The sequence below is a fragment of the Apostichopus japonicus genome, chromosome 11, assembly GCF_037975245.1.
Source record: "Apostichopus japonicus isolate 1M-3 chromosome 11, ASM3797524v1, whole genome shotgun sequence".
NCBI lineage: Eukaryota > Metazoa > Echinodermata > Holothuroidea > Aspidochirotida > Stichopodidae > Apostichopus > Apostichopus japonicus.
In genome coordinates, this window is record NC_092571.1 from 18,014,903 (window position 1) to 18,039,339 (window position 24,437).

General features: G+C 37.7%; 3 protein-coding genes across 3 annotated transcripts in view; 2 read left to right on the top strand and 1 right to left on the bottom strand.

Annotated features, from left to right (window-relative positions):
• Positions 1-13,157, top strand: part of LOC139975885 (uncharacterized) — a 34,659-nt gene extending 21,502 nt beyond the window's left edge. The window contains exons 2-4 of the mRNA XM_071984157.1: positions 1,376-1,460; positions 3,802-3,880; positions 8,722-13,157. Of these exons, the coding sequence (XP_071840258.1) occupies positions 1,376-1,460; positions 3,802-3,880; positions 8,722-10,131 (1,574 nt within the window). The 3' untranslated portion in view covers positions 10,132-13,157. The remainder of the gene's footprint in view (positions 1-1,375; positions 1,461-3,801; positions 3,881-8,721) is intronic.
• Positions 13,158-14,737: 1,580 nt separating this feature from the next.
• On the bottom strand, positions 14,738-18,507 carry LOC139975888 (alpha-1D adrenergic receptor-like). The gene is made up of 2 exons (XM_071984162.1): positions 18,128-18,507; positions 14,738-16,709 (listed from the first exon to the last, which is right to left on the bottom strand). The coding sequence occupies exons 1-2, from the start codon at positions 18,133-18,135 to the stop codon at positions 15,497-15,499; spliced, it is 1,221 nt and encodes a 406-aa protein (XP_071840263.1). The 5' UTR covers positions 18,136-18,507; the 3' UTR covers positions 14,738-15,496.
• A 1,956-nt stretch (positions 18,508-20,463) lies between these two features.
• LOC139975889 (G-protein coupled receptor moody-like) lies at positions 20,464-23,944 on the top strand. Its single transcript, XM_071984163.1, has 2 exons — positions 20,464-20,805; positions 21,216-23,944. Exons 1-2 carry the CDS (start codon positions 20,798-20,800, stop codon positions 22,420-22,422), a joined length of 1,215 nt encoding a protein of 404 aa, XP_071840264.1. The 5' UTR covers positions 20,464-20,797; the 3' UTR covers positions 22,423-23,944.
• Positions 23,945-24,437: the final 493 nt, after the last annotated feature.

The following is a 24,437-nucleotide window of genomic DNA, read 5'->3' on the forward strand; positions in this document are numbered from 1 at the left end:
CTGATAAAGACAACTAACCAATTTTGAAAAGAGGAATGTATTACCCACAATGCATGCCTCTCTTTCGCTTCCGCAGTCTTCAGTGAAAAACACACAGGCGAGGCTTAATGACACTCTTTATTCTCCTTATCTGTTTACATAGGCGTAGGAGGCGGGGGGCTGGGGGGCTGCAGCCCCCCCAACCAATTTTTTTGGTGAAAATTCGGGCAATATGCTTAGAATTTTTCGGGCACCTACTGGAAGAATAATAATTTGCAATGTGTTTTTCATTTTTTTTGGTGAAAATTCGGCAATATGCTGAGAATTATTCGGGCATCTACTGAAAGAATAATAATTTGCAATGTGTTTTTCAATATTTTGGCGAAAATTCGGGCAATATGCTGAGAATTTTTTCGGTCACCTACTGAAAGAATAATAATTTGCATTTTTTTTCCAATTTTTTTTGGTGAAAATTTGGGCAATATGCTGAGAATTTTGCGTGCACCTACCAGTGGCGGAGCTTCCATACAGTCAAAGGGGGCGGATGCCCCCCTGACGGACTCAAATGGACTGCTGGCGCCCTTTCAGCTTTTTACCACTTTTTACTTATTCGCGATTATTGACTTTTTTATTGCCCTCTCAAATACCTATTGACATTTGTCACATTTTGTTGGTGCAATTTTCTGACAAATGGCGATGACACCTATTTATTCTTCGTTTATCTGAAAATAAGCAAGGCCCGGCAAGGGTCATTTCCGGCGATCTAGGGAGTAACTTTACTCAAAAAATTTCTGTACGCTCCGCGCCAACCTGTGGTGGCGCTCCGCTTAGATAGTGTCAAAAGCGCCCCTACAGACCATTCTCTCCCCCCCCCCCTGACCAATACCCCCTAGCTCCGCCACTGGCACCTAGTGAAAGATGAAGAATTTACAATGTGTTTTTCAATGGTTAAACTTATATTATTATTATTATCATTATTGTTGTAACGACTTCCCTAATAATTCTAACCAATATGGAAGGGTAATAACACAGAAAATGATTTTATGTTGGCAGGTGATGCAATAACTGATGGATGCCTATATGATATGCACATTAACATGTGGAACGCGCGCGGAGCGCGCGAAAAAAATTTGGTTATATTTTTCGGGCAAGTCGTTACAGCCCCCCCCCCCCCCCCCCAAATCAAATGAGGCTCCTACGCCTATGTCTGTTTACAAAAAGAGCTAACGCTAAACCATGATTTTGTATTTACCGTTCGAAAAATAAACTGACCGATGTATATAGGTTCCATGAGGGCAAATAATAGAAAAATCACACATTATATATATTTTTTCACGGAATGAACTCTCACCTATCCACTTTTTAATATTTTTTTATATCTTTTCTCATCTTACAGATAATATATCAACAACGGTGCTTTTTGTGTCTATATCATTCGTGATTGGATGTTTCGCGCTGACTGCCCTTATATTAAGAATTGGGTAAGTATAGCTTAAAGGTGATGATACATCGTCATCAGTATATACCGGATGAATAGGGAGTGCATTTGGGAGTTTATTAATTATTACTTATTAGCACAGTCCTGCGTTATAGCGCTACTTATATAGACCTAAAATGTAATCTAGATATGGCTCAAAATGCATCATTTGAAGTTTAAAAAGTTAATTGTTTTCTAGGGGTTGACACCCGGACGCGAATGTTTTTGCCCAAACAGGTTTGCAATTATGCGTAAATAGTCGCTGATGATTGGTCGGAAAAGTTGCGTCATCACCATAGAAACCTTCACTTCGAGGTTACCAAAATGTCTGCATCCATTCGTTGCAACGAAGATATACCCATCCTATACCGTATATGTACGGTGTTTATTCAATAGCTTCCTCTATAAATGATTTACCCAAATTGAGATACATATAATTAAACAGAACATTTGTGTAAATTAAGCCTTGATTATTCGCGTACCATTTTCAAAATTTAGACATGAAAATCCAGACTAACTAGAAGCCAAATCTAGTCGCGCAATTCACTCAAGTATTGTACCTTATTGAAACTATTGCTGCTGTCATGTTTTGCGTATATCAAGACTCGTGAACTCGTGAAGTTGATTTTATTGTACCCAGGATTCAGCTTTCAGTGACACCAGTGCAACACCCTACTTCATAAATCCTTCATTTGACCCTGGCCCTTACATAACAGTTCATCCCCCTGCATCGTTCCGTCGGGGTAAATTTGGAATTTGCACCCCCCTCCCTCCACCGCCACACGCCACTGGCTCAATGTAAATAAGCGATTTCTTACCTATAAGTATCCATTTGATGTCTCCTATATAAGTTATTAAAATTTACAAATCATAGACGTTCTTTTTTTTTTATTCTGACAGTTTCAGGTTTGGATGGTGTACCCGACGTTTTTACTGACTGTTTCACAGCCCATATGAAATATTCCATCCATAACTGTTCATCCTTCTCTGCACCCATAAATCACCTCCCCTCCCCTCAACCCTCCCCTCAACCCTCCCCTCAACCCTCCCCTCAACCCTCCCTCGCGTCCTTTCATTTCCTTCTTCGTCGCTAAAAAGCTGTTTTATTGAGAAGGCCTATTTTTATCGATTTTTGTCCACTGTCATTTGTATGAAACGTACCAGGCTCCTTTTACACCGATGGAGATGATTAAACATCGAGATTGCAACATTTCATAGCATTTTTTACTCTTCACAATGACTTTGATAAGAAAATAATCAAATCCTGCGTTCGACTCTGACAATTATTCGATTTCAAATTATTGAAATCATTTTCCGAGAACTTCGACGCAGTATTTCTTGCAATACGTGCATATAACAATTATTGTTCGGTTAAGTTACGTTTCTCAGGCTACAAGTTGAGTTTGTTCCTCCGTTGTCATAGTTACGAGATCTCTGAGTGTCCACCTGGTTCAATGAACCAAACTTGGGACATACTTGCTCAGGGTGGGGTTCAGAACTAGCTGTGTTCAATCGTCAAGTTGGTTGATCCATCGATGACATTACTCTCAACGACTGTTTTTTCAAGTCTAGGTGAAAGTGATCTATTTTCTGTTCGAATGGGGTGACGTTAGAGTAAACACTATATATGAAATAACAAGAACGTAAACATTACAGAGTAACATGACGTTAAGTATAAATGTGGGTATATTTTACAGGATACAAGAGCAATTTTCCTGCATAATTTGTTTTCTACGCCGATGATCTTTATATTGCAATAAAATAGGAAACCATGCATGCTGTTACACAATACATTATATTAAACACAAGGGAAATGAATCGTATAGTATATGTGTAGGCCTCAACATGTATGTGCTAGGAACACACAGGTTTGACTGTACTGGAAAATGATTAATTATATTCTCGTGATTAAGGAATTGCCGTTCTGAAGTTGACATGTTTCATTCGCGATTAATTTGCCTAAGTGACACCCGATATATTTACTATGCATTTCCCCCGCAGTCGATGGGGGAAATTGCAAGCACCGTGTTATTGTGTTATTATATGTAATAATTAACGATAATCATCTTATTCAAGTGCGAAAATGAGTTGATTGCAATGTTCACTGGAAAACCAGAGGATAATATACATTATATATATATATATATATATATATATATATATATATATATACAGTTCGAGTACATACAGTATATATATATACAGGGCCGGATGAACCATTGGATCAGATGTGCCCGGGTTGACTGCCTATTTACGGGCCCCAAGACTAGACGCGGAATCGGCTGACCTATTGCAGGGCCGTATTAACTTATTATGATGTTTCTTCTTTCTTTCGTTCCATATAGGAGTCGGTTGAAGAAAGCTAAGGTAGAGGCCAAAGAAAAGAAGAGACATCAGAGGATGACTATGAATAACAAAATAAAGGTAAGTGCATGTCCGCCATCTTGAATTTGGCCATCATTCAAGTAACTTAAAATAACATGATACAAGTGCCAAGCCTAAAGCAACTTTTACCTATTAAAGAAACAATATCAGATATATAAAGGCGAATGTTATAATGTTGTTTAACTTCAAAACTCTCAGCTTCTTTTAGAAACTTATTATACACATGACTGATTTCAGTTACAACGTTTTTTCTTTAAATAGTTTGTGAGCAAACTGATAATATCGATGCTCTTTCGCTCGCGGCACTCACGGAACTTGTAACTATTTTTTTCTTGCTAGCGTCGTGAAAGTTAATTTGGCGTCCAATGCGATATGCAACACAAGATTAAATCAAGGATATGTCTAACAAATTCCTACTTAAAAAGTAATGACTTCACTCAGTCTTGTGATATCGATGAGTTTTCACCAGAATAATGTATTTTCTGTAGTGAATTGCTCGTCAACATGTACAAAGGGACTGTTTCGTTTGGCTTGTTTGTTGCTGATTTGTGCCTTTGCAGGTTGTCCATATGTTCATTACATTTGGGATAAATGCATATAATGTATTCTCATTTTTATAATGCACTATATGAATAAATAGCGTTAAACGTTAGATTGTGCCACAAATAATCTTCATTAGTGGGTGTGCTTGAAATTGGGTGTGCATCACTAACAGTGATCTAATCCTTCCCGAGCTGAGTGTAGCAATCTCCATCCATCCATCCATCCATCCATCCATCCATCCATCCATCCATCCATCCATCCATCCATCCATCCATCCATCCATCCATCCATCCATCCATCCATCCATCCATCCATCCATCCATCCATCCATCCATCCATCCATCCATCCATCCATCCATCCATCCATCCATCCATCCATCCATCCATCCATCCATCCATCCATCCATCCATCCATCCATCCATCCATCCATCCATCCATCCATCCATCCATCCATCCATCCATCCATCCATCCATCCATCCATCCATCCATCCATCCATCCATCCATCCATCCATCCATCCATCCATCCATCCATCCATCCATCCATCCATCCATCCATCCATCCATCCATCCATCCATCCATCCATCCATCCATCCATCCATCCATCCATCCATCCATCCATCCATCCATCCATCCATCCATCCATCCATCCATCCATCCATCCATCCATCCATCCATCCATCCATCCATCCATCCATCCATCCATCCATCCATCCATCCATCCATCCATCCATCCATCCATCCATCCATCCATCCATCCATCCATCCATCCATCCATCCATCCATCCATCCATCCATCCATCCATCCATCCATCCATCCATCCATCCATCCATCCATCCATCCATCCATCCATCCATCCATCCATCCATCCATCCATCCATCCATCCATCCATCCATCCATCCATCCATCCATCCATCCATCCATCCATCCATCCATCCATCCATCCATCCATCCATCCATCCATCCATCCATCCATCCATCCATCCATCCATCCATCCATCCATCCATCCATCCATCCATCCATCCATCCATCCATCCATCCATCCATCCATCCATCCATCCATCCATCCATCCATCCATCCATCCATCCATCCATCCATCCATCCATCCATCCATCCATCCATCCATCCATCCATCCATCCATCCATCCATCCATCCATCCATCCATCCATCCATCCATCCATCCATCCATCCATCCATCCATCCATCCATCCATCCATCCATCCATCCATCCATCCATCCATCCATCCATCCATCCATCCATCCATCCATCCATCCATCCATCCATATATACCCCGTTTCGCTACACCTTTATAGCTATGTAGACGGATAACATGACTATCTTCTGTAAAGATCGTTTCGGAAAGATCATTCCGAAAGGGAAGCTTTGTATTCACTTTAAAGAATTATACAATACGTGTGAAGATATCAGTTAAGCGAAACCATTTTACCCTCACACATTTTGTGACTGTCAGTGTGAATATATAAGAAAGACCTTTGGGATTGCTATACACTCTTAGACGGATGATGACGTTACCAATCGATCATTGAACACCATTAATTTCTGGAGAGAATCCTCTGCTAATGGAAAGCAAACAACTCTTCGAGATAGAAAACTAATCTTTTTTTTTTTCTTGAGACGAACTATATTAGCTGGAAGATTATATGACCATGTTTTTTTTTTATTGCAATTATAAACCTAAGCTATAGCGAGCAAACATTTTGCGAACATATTATTTGTCACGGAAGGCATGAGAACTAAAACTATCACAAAAGGAGCGTTTAATAACATATATAAGAAGCTGTGTATATAGACAAAGCTATAAAAAGAAGGTTACACAACCTTCGCGGGATTTTTGTTTAATGAAAAAGACAGAAGAACAAGACACAACCGACTAAACTCATTTTGTGAACGAGCGTCGTTCCAATATTAATATATATATATATATACATATATACATATATATATATATATATATATATATATATACATATATATATATATATATATATATATATATATATATATATATATATATATATATATATATATATATATATATATATATATATATATATATATATATATATATATATATATATATATGATTTTCCTCGGTTGGTGTTTCAAAGTTCAACAATATTATCATAACTAAATCACGATCAATATCTGAAAACACTAATAACTTAATTTTTAATTTCTTCGACAAGAAACATGACCGTGAAATTATTTATATAAAAATAGTTATAAGAAAGGCGTGAATTCATGTCATGGACTGTCTGGGGAGTAGAACATTGATTTTTTTTTTTTTTTAATTTTTATATGAAGCAAATATTTTGACAACTGACTCTATTTTATTGGTTTCACGTTGTCCATGATATAGGCCTATGCAATCATCCATATTTTAAGACATACGGACTTTGACAACATCAAACTTTGTTGCTGTGACGTCACGAAAAGGGGGGTGCAGTGTGATCATGTACATAGAATAACATATAGCATAGCAAAACATAGCATACAACACCATGGCAGCTTAACTTACATTTTAAACGTAACAAAAATAAACTCGAAAATTATGCTCGGATGACATAATAGGGGCTAAAGTAGGAAAACGACAATTCAAGGCCCAGCAGATCATTGTTACTTTATATATGGTAATCAAGTTGTGTTGGAGAATATATTCTGTTTTGTAAAATCAAAACTAACGAATAAACAAAGAAAGCAAACAACAAAGAATATTTGATTATAATATAGATGATCAAACTATGCTTAGTTTTATTACATTTATACTTAAGTGGGACGGGCGCTTGGTGGGGGAGGGGGAGGTGGGTAATTTCAACATATAATAATGGCGCGTCTGAGGACCGTGGTAAAATGTCAGACTTTTGCAGATGTGTAAATAATTAAACGTGAAGTTTTATAATCTGATGAATAGCTTGACGACTTATTAATAAAGGTCACTTCTGTCATGAAAAGAATTATGCTGTTTTTCCATTAACTTTTTTAGTTTATCACGAAATCCAGGAATTGTTTGCTTTCATTTGAAGAAAAGTATCAGGAAGAAAAGTGAAGTCAAAACGCGGATTACAAAGACATATGGGATCAAACGAGATTACAATATACAAAATAAAGCAAAACCTATCGAGATGGAAGACGAAATATGAAAGAAATAATATTTAAATATTAACAAAGAAAAAGGGGATTATGCTAGCTAGATTTATGTAGGGATTTAGATATTAAGAACTTAGTTTCGAGAGATTGCCATGTTATCCAATGAAACACAGTAGATATAGAAGATTTTAAAATCAAAGTAAAGGGCGGAGCAAGACTTAGTAGTGTAAAAATTAACCAAACAATTGTCAGAGGGACGAATAGGTACGCAAGTATAAAGTACAGGAATGGTTAGGATCAGTTTAGTTGAAAAAAAAAAGTATAAGACTGGATTTTTCGAAACTTCATCCTTTAATGTACGAGGGATAAATTAGATTATGTAGAATCAAAATTGTTGGTTAAGCAAGCAAATATCACAAATTTTCTACTACTACCCCCCCCCCTCCCTGCCCGTCCTTTCACCCCACCACCATCTCGCAAACACGCATTATATATATTTATTAACGTTTGACGACGAACAATAAGATTTGTTTTTAGCAAATTAATTTAGTCGCCTTGTAAAGCAAAGCGATTCCATTCTGTTATACGAAACTTTTGTCTTTTTGTCATTTTAGTATCGATTTATAATGACTTGCTTATATATCTAATAGTAAATGTTTCCAACTTCCGACCACCTTCAAATGAAATTCTTCAAAATGAAAACACTCCAAGACGTGTACGAATATGAACTATACGGTCATCAAATTGTATTTAATCAGAAAGTGGATTTCAAAAATTTAACAAAATCACAAAAAAAAAAATTAAAAAAATAGAGAGTTGAAGGACGTTTGTTTTAACGAATAAAATTAAGCTCCAATTGTTCCTATATTGAGAGTTATAGTCAATAGATAATTAGACGTGAGGTCAATGAGTGTATAGTGTCATATCCTTTTGTTTTCTTAATTGATAGTACTAAGTTACTAATGACCGACAAATCGATTTTATAACCAAATGCTTTATGATTTACCGATAAGAGGTTATTAATCCACAACTTCTTACAAAGTATAGCTACAACCGATCTTAATTTTATACATTTCCTAATGGATTTTACAGGGGTAATATGTGGAATTTTTGTTTCATCTTATGCGCAATATGCTGTTTTATAAAAATTAAAAAAAAAACGGGACGGGGTCAATCAGTTTGATTCTTATTTTCATTATTTTTTATGATTTTTATCTTCCAGGCAGAATCGCAATCCCAAACACATCAAAAATTGACGATACGCATGCACGTCGGCCAAGAGAGTGTAAATAGAAGATCTAACACGAAGAACAAACAACAACAAAGCATTCCATCAAAAGGACAGACCGAACTCAAATTAAACCCCCTCGCCTTGAACCTTCCGAATAGTGCCTCTCATCATCAACAACATAATCAGCAAGGAGGGGGTAAGACACAAACGGCTGGAAAACGAAGTAGGACATTAGAAGCTCTTATCGAGATAGGTGCCTTTCCTCCAGATTACACACTGCAATCTGGTTTGGACCCAACTAAGGACGTTCAAAAAGACACATACGAAAGATCGATTATGACACGATCGGCGTCCCAAAGTACAGAGGGAAATCGCGGAAACCGTGTTAAATTGGATTTGTCTACAGAGGGCGCTGCTTATACTAATAAAGCATTCGATTTATCCAGTCCGGATAAACTCCAAAATGTCTTTTCACAACGGAAGCAGTACGTTCAGATCGAGCATCATCGTTACAGCAATGAAGATAATCGTTCGAACAGGACTCTTGGTCGCGCTCATGAATATTCAAAACTGATGGATGAGGGCGGGGCGTCCTCTACCGTGACGTCAGACAAGGAAGATAAAGATATGAGCGAAGAGAGCTGTTACGACGGTAAAGAAATGGAAAGTATGCTAGACCCGGCGCGATATAGAGACTTATCGAGTTCAGAGGATGAAACATCGCCATTATCAACACGAGATTATTTTCATATGAAATATCTTAGACATTACGATAAAAATAGAAATAATTCCAGGGATTCTGGTTATGTCGAGAGTGTTGCATCTCAAGACAGTATTAAGAAAAGGAAATTGGGTATAGTGGAACCCTTTTACCACCGTACTTTGTTAGAGGAACAGATACGTCCCAGAACGATTTCCGGAAGTGACGATATTTTCCTCTCGCATTGTCCAACGTGTCATTCTCTCACACCCCCAAAACAACAAAGTTTACATCCTCATGACAACTTCGCTATCGTCAAAAGCGGTGACGAAGAACCTGCGTTCAAAGTGTCGCCATTTCGTACAGAGGTAAATGTCTCTTATCGATCTCCGTATCATCACCTTCCTTTGGGTCAAAGTTCAAGTTATGCTTTGGGTTACCAGAAAAGGTCAGTGCCACCGCAAACTTACACTCGCAGCTACAGCGTAGTCAATGATAATGCTGACTACAACATGAAATGCGCCTTCCTACCTCCAAATCGGTTCGTTAAGAAGCTTGATTCGGAAACACAAACAGAGGGCGCCCCTCTTCATAGAAAATCGACAGTAAGGTGGAAAAAAGAGGGCGCCAATTTCATTCTCACTCCCATGGAGGATAACGAAATCGACCATCTCGGACCAATTTACTTGACCTCCGAGTGAAATGGGATTTTGGTAACTCGAAGAAAGTTAAATTTTTGAGTTTTATAATGAATTAATTCATATACGATTTGTAGTGGTACCAGATAACCACGACCATCGCGGTAATATTTCAAATCACCCTACATATATATCCTGTCCATTAAACATAGCAAAGGTTCTATTTTTTTTTCGCTTACGTAAAACCACTTTGACCGACCGTTAGATATGTACTTATTCCTTCCAGTCATCAGTGGTTCACATTTTGGAAACGCCCCATTTCTCCAGAACAAGAGGCTTCAAATATCACGTACCCTACACATAACTCATAGGCTATACTACAACTACGCCCGCTGTTCATCTTTTTCCATACATTTGGATTTATTCTAGTGTATAAAAATATTATAAATTGCATGGTGAGCATATTACCAGCTTTGTTAGTTTGTTTATCTATCCGGGAACGTTTTACCAAACCTCTTGTAGAACAAAGGATAAAAATAACGACATCGTTATTAATAGAATAATCGTTGGTAGTATAGTTTCACTACTGCATTTGATTCAACCATGTTTGCAGTGAAAGTAACCATACGGTTTTTGTTGTTCGAGCAACTCCTGGTAGCCGACTAATAAGCTAACCAGCAGTCTCGAGAGCCAGGCCGAGAGTCAACCGGGGACAATAACATCACCAATCCCTTTAATGCATACTCCATACTTATATTTATGCACACGAGAATAACCTTTTCTTTATCTGATATTTTCCAGGGACCCCACATCTGGCCACCGAATTTCACGAGACTTGTGGCTCTTAACCCTTTTTCTTCCATCCCCGCCTCCCCCCCCCACCCCCCTCCCAACTTACGTCAAGCATTTGTAAACTATACTATTTTGTTGCAATTTCGACCGACTCTGTATGAATTAGTCTTATAATTGCTAACGGTTGTAGTTACAGTGTTGTAGTTACAGCGTTGTAACATTTCCATGACTCAAATCACTCAATTTTAAAAGTCAAGTGACTCGAACAAAGTTCAAAAGTTTGCCACATAGGGGAGAACAAATAGAGTAACCCTAGTCGATGACTCTTACCGAAGGTGAGTCGTTTGAACTCTGCTGTGAATATGATTGGTCAGTTTACCGAAGGAAGTGTAAGAACCAAACGATTCGGTAGTTCGGGTTAGGCTTCGGGAGTCTCAAACAACCCGGGTACTTGAAAACTATGAAAACTTACCGTGTAAGTTCTGTTTTGTGTAATTTTGTATTTACCGTCTGCCAAAGCTGTAGATAAGCTCATGAAGCTTTGGCATAAACCACTCGGCGACTCGGAAACCACTCGGAAACCACTCGGCGACTAACCTCCTCCCGACTATCGTCCCCAACCACGTATTTGTAGACTTCTTCTTAAGGTATAATATTAACGCCGCTTCTAATTATATATATATACAATACAGTGTAGACATTTTCACAGCCTTATGAATCTTTCAAGCAGGTTTTCCTTTTTTTAATTATCTTTCATTAGTGGCTTTTACAGTTATTTATACAAACTGATTTTTTTTCTCTGCACAAATGCTTCTTTAAACTATAAATATATATTTAATATTCATTTTGGAGCGAATTATAGCCAGTATTATTATTGTTATTATTATTAATAAGATTATTATTAACAATAATATTACTATTATCGTTATTATTTATTATTATTATTATTACTATTATCATTATTATTTCTTATTATAATTACATATAGGAATATGAAATGTATGTAATGTTAAGTCAAAGTGTATATAGACCATGTGCTTTAATATACAATATATATATGGACTGAGAAAAAATCACGTGAATCTCACTTTCGTTTTGTCTTTAAGTGCTTGAGTTCTCTCTCATCTGAAGGAAAAGGTATCTTTAAGCTCGAACGAAACTTCTCACATTACATATACGGGATTTAAATTATGCAATCGAGGATCAATGAGCCAACCCCCCCCCCTCCCCCCTTAAATGAAGTCACCTGTCAAAAGAGCGGATTCCTGGACAATTTAAGAGAGGAATACAGTCTTCGAAATAAAGTGGCTTTGTAGCACCGAAATGTGGAGATGGGCTGATGGAGCTGCACATACCCTACCATAAAGAAGAATGTAATTTAGGCGAACAAACTTGTCTCTTTTTCCCTTTTCAAAGCCAAAATTGTTTACTATTTGCTATTCAGTATTTTAATTATCCAAATCTCACACAAAAAGATTGCAACCGACATAAGGTTTCTATCAAACGCATATTCGTATTATTGTCTGCGTATCATGCACTGGTAATCCTCCAATCATGGAGTTTTTAGCAAAACAATCTGCGGTTGCTGGCAACGTTGTCGATAAGTCATGTTCAGGAATGATATTAGTTAGACTGAAATTATAAGAGAGACAGAAAAGTACGCATGAAACCCAATATTGTAAACTTGATCAGAGGAGAAGGAGGAGGTATTTCACATCATTGTCACCTCCATGATGTATGAACGCACGGTCCCGGGGGTAGGACATTTCTAATCAATAATGGCTCAAGCTTCCTTTGGCACACTCCATTTCTTAACTTTTCAGACAGAGGACAAAAACCTTGCCGGGACATTTACACTCGTTCGTTCGCCACTTAATTGGGGCTGACGAAGAAAAGAAAACCTGAGGTTCTGAGACAAAGAGGAAAAAAGGAAAAAGAGATAACGGCAAGGTGATTGCCTCTGAGCAAACAATTCATTTCACAAACTTTACTTTTTGCGCGTCCTCTATATATATATCAGTCACGAATGCTTCCATACTTAAAGGTCATTAGTATATTGTACCCAGATTTAGAATCACAAATGTGCTAAAATTTCCAAAATATGATCTGGTGGAGCTGCTTGCTCGTCAGATTATTCCTACAGTAAACAGAAGACAACTAAAATGTCTAAGAGATGAATACATGTGTGAAAGTGCCAGTAAAATACCTATTAAAGTCTGAAAATTAGTGACCATTATGAGACTTTCCATAGCATATTTTGGGACAAAACTGGCAAACTTTAGTGAGGTGGGAGTGGGGCAAGGGCGGCGGAAGCACTTTTAATCTGGGGGGGCACCGACATCAAAGGGCACTTTGCAGAAATTCGATTGGACTGATGCAGCCTGATATTTAGTACCCTTTATAACTCTTTTTGTATTATCTTATTTGCGTATACACATCACTCCATCAACGCCCCCCCCCCCCCCAAGGAAAATATGCATACTAGCACTGCAATATCCAATGTGCAAATTGGGAAACAAGGAACAAGTTTTCTTTTAAGACAAATGAGGTGAAATCATGCTAGTTGCTAATGTAGGAATCTTCCGAATTAGAGTTTATTCCTTGTTAATATCTTAACAAAGTTTTTCCATTCGAAATAGCTTTGATTTTGACCCACAGAAATTCATTAAAAGTCAGGGGCGTAGCCAGGATTTGCAAAGTTATATGCACGACTATCTGAGCGGAGCGCCACCATCAGTTGGCGCGGAGCGTACAAGAAAATTTTTGGTTTTACAAACCCCTCAGATGGCCGGAAGCGGCCCTTCCCGAGTGTTCATTCTGGTTCCCTGGCCTCTTGCTATCTTGAGACACCTCCATTTTTATGTAGAAAAAGGGCACATTTTTAACCTGAGGAAAAGTGGGGGGGCACGTGCCCCCTGTGCCCCCCGGTTCCGCCGCCCTTGGAGTGGGGGGGGTGGGGGTCGAGAGGAAGAAGAAAATATGCTATTGATATATGCTATGCTATTGTGCTTCTGTCATATTCTTAAAATGTACACACAAACAACAAGTTATATGTCTATCAGTTTACCTAATAGAGAGGCCTGTGGAGATGAGTTTGTTGTAATGGCTCATCAATGCAGTATTCAGCACTTTAAGATTATATAACGAATAAAAACTGCAATTTCGAATTTATTGTCGAAACAATGTTATTGAATCTTTTGTTGGCTTAATACTTCTTGATCTCGAGTCAATTACTTCGTAGTAGTTTTAAGCTAAGTATGCATGGCGTTGTTCTAACAGTATGGATAGCAAATTGAGATCCTCGTCTATACGAATATCTTTGTTCGGCTTGGTATACTAACACACTTTGAAATCATTCTCATGTGTACAGAACCCTATAGCCTATATAGCACAAAAACGTTTTCTTTTTCATGGAACCTGTTTACGTAATCATCCAACCAACATTCATATGATTTTTTCAGATATTTATGATCAGTATTCAGTATGCACAGTTACAGTTACAGTTTCGCATTGTGTGTGTGTGTGTGTATATGTGCGTTTGTTTTTCTATCTGACCGAGGACTTGAACAAAAGAATTCCAGGTCCTCGGTTGTGATTTCTAAAGAATCACTACGTCCTGGGAAGAATTCTATTGTATGGGGTATTGTTAAGGTTAAGGTACGTGGATTTGAACAATGGAAAATACAATGGGGTCCTCGGTCTGAATGTAATACAAACATGTGGGTGTGTGTATGTGTGTATGTATGTATGTATTCCTTTACGGTTCGCTATATACAAGTGTATATACATACTTATGTTTCCTCTTAGTTTCAAAACGACAGTAAACTTTCTTTATTTTAACCAAAAAATATCAGCAGAGAAAGGAAAACATTCAATCTTGCAAATCCGTTTTAATATATTATCATTCTTACATTTCCCGCCAAGCTGAGAAGGTAGTCATCTACTGAGGTGGTGTGTGGAATATCAGGAATGATGTCTTCACGATTTTTTTTTTTTTTTTTGCGGAATTGATTTACCGTTGACATATATAGAATTGCTGTTCTTATTGGCACTGTACTGCAGCTAGTCTCCTTCGGTCGTTTCTTTCATATATGACACAGTATCGTTCTTTTTTAAATAAGCAAACGGCTATAGAAAAACCTACGTATGACGTCACAACCTCCCGTTGATTTGCATAACACAAACTTTGATACATTTGTTTGTGTCTTTCCGAGTTAGTATGTTACTCGTTGAATGTGTCCCATATAGCACATAATGTCCAGCTATTAATATAACCTGTATATATGGATTTGCCCTTGAAAATATCTATTTCAGAAAGATATACATTTTTAAGGTCCACAACAACATTTCAAATTATATGCATATTTATAATCACCTAATATGTAGACCATATTTCAATATAGGTCACCTCAGTAAATAACGTTTTTTTTTTATCATTGTTTACTCGTTTAAAAATATTTGTACTTCTCCTTTGAATACTGAATGTATGTCAACAAGTAGTAGAATTAATATCGAGAAATGATCATAACGGAGTAAAAGTAACCGCGGTCATGACTTTTACAGACGAATGGTCTACTTCTAGTTGTGACGTCATCATTTGACGTCACCATTTTGCAGTGACGATATTAGTTCAAGTTTAGAGTGTGGATTCTCTCTTCCGAGGACTTGTATTAGAGAATGAAGACATCCTTCTGGAGCTGGCGTCCTTCTCATTGAATTGACATCGTAGAACCTTTACGAAAGTTTCTCTGAATGGAGGGTGCAACGCTCCATACAAAATTGGATTGATGGCGCTATTCGACAACAGTAGAACAGCAAACCAAGGAATCACGACATTGGCGTTGGGCAAAATAATAGCAATACAAAATGGCATAACACATAACACAAATACACAGACGATTAAAAACAAATTGCGGGTTATTTTATTTTGGCGGTCAGTTATGACGCGTTCTGTTATCGTTTTTCTTCTCTTGACAACGCTTCCTTCGGGAGTTGTTGTACTGATGGCGGAGGAATTTCCATTTGAACTCAAGTTGTTGTCGCCTCTCGTGTCATTGTTTCGACTTTGAATGCTTGGCGTTTCTAAGATCGTGGATGTGTTCCGGTTGACATCCTCCGACGATTTACGCTTCTCTTTCCGTAGCTTAATGTTTGCCTGAATCTGTTCGCCGGTTAAACTCCTTCTTACTTGTTGATGATGTTTGCGTGAATACAAAAATATGGAAGTGTAGCAGACTACAATAATCACAAACGATGGAATCCCTATGACGATTCCCGCCACTAAACTGGCCAATTCAGACTTATTTGATTGAACAATACAAGTTTTGTACTTGACATTGTACCCTAATGTCGCAAAGTCCACACTCGAAGCGATAGTTACAATAACTGCTGGGAGAATCCACGAAATTGAGATCATAATGGCGATATTTCTCCGCGTATATATCTCATTGGTCATTCGCCGCCCTCCACGGACGAAAATAACCCGATGTATCGCTTTCATGGTCAATGTTATCAGACTTATGATTTGAGTCGTTATCAGAATACACGCAACGGCTACACAGAGGCCATTAGATTTTGGCGGGAAATGCCGGAGAATAGTTGTCACATGATAAGGTGACGTACAACACGTCATGAAATTACAGACGGCGAGACTGGTGACGAAAGTATTGGTTACCGTCTGAAGTTTTTGGAAATTACCGACAGCGACTACAATGAAGGTATTTCCGACGATGCCGACAACAGCTATTACACAAATAAATACCGCGATGACAATCTTCTGCACCGGATAATCGTCTAACATATATGACGGTATCGTCGTTGCTAAGTAGTTTTGACCAGGGGGCGCAGAACTGTTCGGAGAAAGATGGAGAGAAATAACAAGTACTCAAAATCCATCTTGCACATGTGTTGTGTTACTAACGTTCATGTCATTACAATGCGTGGACAACACTTCATTTTTCACATCTTCGCTCGCCAATTTGGACATTTGGTTTTTGTGTGTGAAGGAGTATCACGCAAAGTAACTAAACATTCCAAGTTTGTGCATGGAAATTCTTGATTTTCGTTCAGATAAATCCTTACTAAATTATATGCCTTTTGTAAAAACTGATATCGACAAAAAAAGAGTTTGTAGAAATATGACCATTATAATTGTTGTCTTCTTATCACCGTTCAATTATTTGGCTGAATTGTCACGAGTGTACCATACATGCAGAAAGGGTACCGCCATGAACTATAAAGAACACAACACAGTTACTACGCATATATCCTTCACAAACAGGAACATTTATTTATGAATAATTCATAGCGAGGGTCACGTGGATAATTCAGTGATTGTTACCTTTAGGCTCGCGGAACTGATTCTCATATGTTATTTGGTAATACATACATCAGGCTTGGCGTGTGTAAGAGGGGGTCCGGGAGACGGGGGTGTGGGACGGATACAACCCGAGGACCGGGGTCATAGTGGACTTGGGAAAATAAGGGGAAAATGAGAATTTATTTTCATTTTCATAATATAGTCCAGGAAAAAAGAAGACTTAAATAAAGGGGACCCGAAATGACATATTTTTCCAAGTGTCCCCACCTGGCTCTCAATGTCAATGCTTGGTATTGTATTTTAGACGCAGAGTTAGATCTATCGAGTTAAGGCTATAGTATTATTAGTAAGATGACAAAGTTTGTGACTGCTATAACGGGTTATCGTACTAAGCATGTGTATATAACATAGAGCAAGTTTGCAACTAAGTGTGAATTCATGCCTTGCATATGATATGCGACGTTTTGTACGTAAAGCACAATCGAAAAAAAAGACATGTATCATTCAGAATAGATGTATCTAACAATTATACTGTTACCCCAAATATCCTATACTCGAAGATCTCCGCTACATACGAATAGCCTCGGTCTGATATGACGTTAGACATATAGGCAATCATTAAGGAACCGTAAAGTTATACCTAAACTATATGGTAAACTAAATGGTAAATTATGGTAAACCCAGGAGTGTTAGCTCAGTGGTTAACGCCGGTGCCTTTCAATCATAAGGTCCCGAGTTCGAGTCACTCCGAGATTAATGTATGTCGTCCAGTTACAGAGTTGTTGACAATTGATAATCATAGACGTTAAATATGAATCTAAGAGACTGACTTCGGTCAGCTTGCGGCTTTGATAAGCCAATGTTGGCTTCTTCACGAGTTCCTGCTTGCAGGAGGATCTAAAATACATACATACATACAAATAGGTAGGTATACATTATAGCACTAACCTCTCCATTGGTTATATCTTTACTGTACACTCGTATCCCCGTGAAACAAGATGGATGATACGACAGGCTCACGAACAATATGTTAGGATAGTAGCGCATTCCAAGAGGACTGCATATATAGGCATGTGAAAAGGAAACGACGAACGAACACATATGGACACATACGACACTAACAGGCTTTTGCTACCGATAATGTATACATATAGGCTAAATACATATATATATATATATATATATATAGAGATAAAGAGTCTCAGAGAGCCTATACCTACAAACATATTTGTACCCTTCACAAACAGACAAATCTACATCGTAAATATCCACTACGGAGTCCTATACGGTAGAGGGATTTGTTTTTACTTGAGTGGTAAGTTTATAACAGACATTTAAACAGATTTTATGAGGGGGAAGTATAGATAAATTTGCCTTACACTGCATACACTAATGTCTAGTTGTAAGGGGCCAAAGTGCGCTATTCGATTGCCGCCTATAGGTATGTGGTTAATTGTGTAGGAAACGCCCCTTATTTGACAATGCTCTATAAGGAATGACAAGGAGGAACTTCCCTGGAATATTTACTCAGCTCGTAACTTTACAAACAGCCCAATCTTCACTATCTCTATGACATGAGGAGTGCACTGGGCATGCGCAGATCAATCATCTAACTGTGCGTTCTGTCTGTGTGTAGACTGGCAGTTTTGTGCTGTTGAGTTCATATAGCAACATGCATTCAAACAGGATAGTATGCTATATATGCCGATAAGTGTAATCACTACATTATTTGAAATGAAAGTTTAGAATGTTTAGCTATACTTAAAATGTCAAAGGTCATGAGGTTTGTGAAATTCAAAGGTACTTCAAACGTGGTGTGAGTCATGGTGATTATTTAATATCCGAAGACAAAAGAATGTTTCTCAGATATTACGATGACAAACGTCGAATCATGGTGTGTCAGTTTAGGATAGCAGGAACCTATTTGTACAATGAACGCTCTGACATTACATACATTAGTTTTGATATCATTAAGTATTACTAAAGTATGACCTCTATAACAGTCCTAAATTATTTTCTTGAGTAGCTATACAAGGCTTGCCAACATTTCCATTGGTTCTTCTATAGTTTGAAAGGGTCCTTCTTGCGTTTTGTTTACAGACAATGACAATTTTGTTTCAGGAGTGTTAGCTCAGTGCTTAACTCTGGTGCCTTTCAATCATAAGGTCCCGAGTTCGAGTCACTCCAAGATTAATGAATGTCGTCCAGTAACAGAGTTGTTGACAATTGACAATTCATAATCATGGACGTTACATATGAATCTAAGAGACTGACTTCGGTCAGCTTGCGGCTTTGATAAGCCAATGATGGCTTCTTCGCGAGTTCCTGCTTGCAGGAGGATCTGGAATGCATGCATACATACTTTCAATGACACAATCATTAGACAAAGGAATCTTTAAACCATTCGATGGATAAGAGAAAAGTCAACGCAAGAAAAGAGGTAGTTAAAAGATGCAACTTTCACTTCATCATCAGCGTAAATCGTCACGAAATTGATAGTTCTTAAACTCAATTTTAGGTAATATTTGCTTTTTAAATTTCTAATTCCATACACATTATTGCGTCACCCTTCTAACCGCCCCCTTTCCCCTTTTCAGACAAATATTGAGTTTGAGAACATTTATCATTCATTCATGGAGTGACACTGAATTTAACACTAACCATTATCTAGGGGTAGCGACCGTAGCCAATTTGGGCAGGGGACAATTATGTCAATTGGCATTCTTTTATGTCGCATTTTTACAGAAGAAAAATAAGCTCGTATAGGAAAGACAAGGACCCCGGTGGGGGAGGGGGACGGCGGGGGGGGGGGGACGCGAAGAGGAGGCTTCTCTTGGATTGTATATATTTATATTATTTCTACCCATCAATTATGTGTAGGAATAGGAGACGGGGAGGTATGAAGAATAAAAAAACACTACAATAACGTTGGTTAATTCTTGCTTTCCAAGTTCCTGAATCCAGTTGTTACTTAAGGCTAGTTCATTCTCGTCCAGCTTCTCACAACTGTGTTCAATTAACACGAGGTTATTTCTTCCAAATTATCTTTTTTGTCTTTTTCTTCTCCTTTTTGGTGACGGGGAATGTTGTTCTATTTGGAGTATTTTAGTTTTTAAGTTCATTCTGTTCCTACTATTATTGTCCTCCCCCCCCCCCCCCCCATTAATTCAATAACGTCGTAGAATGCCTCTCACACTCATGGGGAAACACGTAGAACTTTTAAATTCGATATAGTTGAACGTCTATCCTAAACATATAAGTTGAACCATGGAGGTCAAAACAGAACAGGGTTGTACGCTGCCATGCATTCTTTCTTGACTTAATGGATTTTTATAACTGTGCGCTCATCCGGAAAACTTCTTTGCTGACTCGATCAGTTGTTTTGTTTAATACATGCTATAGATATACCGTACCAAAAGTCTGTAATATTTTGAATATATGGAACAAACAGTCATAACAGAATATTGTAAACACCTGTTTAATGTCACACGATGTTTTGAAAATTTTAGTGGTGTTCATGACTTTTTTTTATATTCTGATATGAGGGGTAAAAGCCTTTCTTAAAACGTGATCACCGTTTCTTCCCTGTCATCGACTTACATCGACAGAAATCGTAAGATGGATAGGTAATGTTTAAATATTTCACAGTTTATACAACACGTTCTGTTGTGTCGTGATTAAAAAACCTATACAGCTCTTTTAGTTTGGCTCAAATTCATTGAGGTAACTAGTAGGCCTAACTATACACTTCATTTGTAGCCTACCGTATATACCTTGTAGGACTATAACCCAGTCTAACTTCCAATCACGGGGAGAATTACCTGTTGTAGAAAGTCTATATTCATCATATTTTGAGAGGATCGAATTCATTCTGCCTAGCCTACTATTAGTATCTTGGCTGCAATCCGTTATCATGATTAAGGATTGTTTCTTCCTGAACGCCTTGTTCTTGTTAAACTATAAGTTAATAGCAACATGACTAAACTAACAGCATTAGGCCTAACCAACTATTTCAATCTCTTTATATATGTTACAGTACATCCGTCTCCAACGATAGGATCACTTTGGATTATCCACCACCGTCGTCATCTTCGACGTCGTCGTCTCAGTACATGATAGACGACTTTCCTATTCAAAAAGTCTTCATCGCGATTCTCATCTGCGTGATCGCTGTCGTAGGCGTCGTCGGTAACGTCCTTTTGGTGTTCGCCCTCTTTCTTTGTCGTCAACTACGATCGGCAACTAATACATTCATCGCCAGCCTTGCTGTCTGCAACTTCATAACATGTGTCACCTCCCCGTTTCACGTTTCGACGATTTTGCGTAAATTCCCGCCAAAACAAAACGGTTGCGTTTTTATGGCGATAACTGTCATATCGACTCAAATTATCAGTCTTTTGACGTTAACATTGATCGCTGTCAACCGGGTCCTTCTGATTCGTGGTCAAAGAATCACCTATGATAAGATTTATACCAACAGATATGTCTTTATCATGATTGCAGTGTCGTGGATTCTTCCGGTCTTGCTCTTGATTTTAGCATCTTCCGTAGGATTTGCAACTCTGGGATTTAACAATAAATACAAAATTTGCGTTGTCGATTCTAGCAAATCGGGAATTGCTAGTCTAGTCGCCGGAATTGTGGTAGGGATTCCTTGCTTTCTGATCATCTTCGTCAGCTATGCGCTCGTTTTTGTATTTATACGAAAAAGACATATGCACATGAGGAGCGCAATGCAGGCTCAAAATTTTACAAGAAATCCAGCAAACTTGTATAAAGCACGGAGACCAAGTGATAATGAACTGACTAGGGTTGGTTCTATTAGAGGCAGTCTTAACAGATCGAATTCATTACATTCAGCTGAGCCGAATCGTTCTTATCCTTTAAGGTCCATTTCGGCGTGCGTAAGTTTCCGAAGTGCACGAGCTGGAGCTGTAGTGAGACAGAAATCTAACACGGAACGAATGATATCCATCCGCCAAAACAAAGTAACCCGTAATTTGTTTGTTATTGTCTGTGTTTTTGTGGTTTGTCTATTACCATTTTTGATTGCTATTATTCATCCCGATGCAAACGCTGTTATACCTTGGTTTGCGATTCTCTTATTTTTAAATAGCGCCACGAATCCTATCATCCACGGCTTTCTTCATCCACAATTAAGGGTGGTGTTCCGTAAAATACTCACCTGCCGAGTTAACACCATTCCTGAAATATTCAGTTTGTTCAATGCTTCTCATACCTAAGGCAGTAACATATGTCTTAAAATGATAGGAATTATCTCTCAAGGTGATGTAAAAAAGAAAGAAAAAGAGGGGGGGGGGTTGGTGAAGCAGTGACTTTGAGAGATGTTGAAATTTACTAAACTTAATTTATATCGTTCTGCCTTTGCCTGCCTTGAAACATTTAACAAGTTGTCTACCATTTGTCAAATTTATGTACCTATTCTTGATGATTGTATGACGGAATCAGAAGTTGGAGAAAAATAGAGGGCGTCTGACATTAATTGCTTGGCTGGGTTCATTGTGTAGCCCCATTAATAGAAGATTCGTTTCATTTTAGATACTCTCCAATAAGCCCCTATCTAGTCGTGGTGTTATCATTGACTGTGCTCCGAATATTCCTCCAAAATGTAAGGTCGCTGCCAAGTATTGCTTACAAAGGTCCCAGGGGGACTTCCATCGCATTGTTATAATACGAACGCAGGATTCTGCGTCTGGGGACGCAATCTTTAAGCCAGGGACGCCAAACCTTCAAATTGCTTGCGTCACAATTTCTTTTGTTGAGGAAACAAACCCCAGGTACACACACTCACAACTAAGCCTAAATAAAGCATAACAAACACTTTTTGGAATGAATATCTTTCTTTCTTTCATTTCAATAAACCACAACTTCTCAAAGGAACCAAAATTTTTTCCAATCCTATGTACAGATAATTGAATATTGTTTGAAAACAAGTAAATCAATAACAATCAACCGCAAGTTACAGAGTTAACAACACTTCCATTACAAAGACTTTCATGCTGAAAGAAGTCAATGATGCGTTACCAAATTTCCAGTGATTTGATTAAAAGCCCTACCCTTACCATTGTCTGCAAACATTCTTGCATCTATAGTGCTCAATCAACACGAAGTTGTTGTTTGAATGCAACTGCTTGTAACGTTACTGTCCCCTGTGGCCCTGTGTAGAGAAAGCGAAGTTTGTACTATAGGCTATCATAATAAGTGTGCACTCAAATATCATGTTGTAGTTGAATTGTTTACTAAGAATAATACTTATATTTGAATCATTCTTTTGATCACAAATGTTATAAGTTGAGAGAGTTTTATGAATTTTGTGAGAAGCTATCATCTCTAATACTGAAAAGTATTATCTCACAGTAGGCATATGTTTTGTTCTCTCCGCATGGAGAGTTGCTAGAGTAAAATGTGCATTTCAAACCACAGTAATATCTTCATCGCAAGCATGCAAACATTTTCGCGGTCCCTTGGACCACGTGCTTCAGTTAATCATACGTGTGAATGTAAACTACAGACTTCATACTTCGTCAAATGTAGCCATTGGCGCTTGAGTTTTTAATCGACATTGCGTAAAAAGTGATTTACATTCTGTAATAGGAAAGTGGTCGAAATTGGCTGGAGTTGGGCGGTGTTTGGGGAAAAGGAAAAGTTTAAAACGTAAGAATAAACTTACATCTATATATATATATATATATATATATATATATATATATATATATATATATATATATATATATATATAAATGAAAATCGTAATGAGTTGGAAAATCAAGAACAGTGAAAAAACTTTCAGCCTCCACCGGGATATATATATATATATATATATATATATATATATATATATATATATATATATATATATATATATATATGTATATATATATATATATGTATATATATATATATATATATGTATATGTATATATATATATATATATATATATATATATATATATATATATATATATATATATATGTATATATATATATATATATATATATATATATATATATATATATATATATATATATATATGAGTAGGGCAAAATATGTCACTCTCTAGAGTAGGGCAAAATATGTCACCAAAAACAGAACTAGTATTGTTCGATATAGGTGACAAACGCCTACAGTGGAATTACGATCTTCCTTACCGGTTTCGAACCTCTGGACATACAATCAGCGTCCATAGCCTAGTGGTTAGGGTGTCCGCGTACAGAGCGGGAGGCCCGTGGTTCGAAT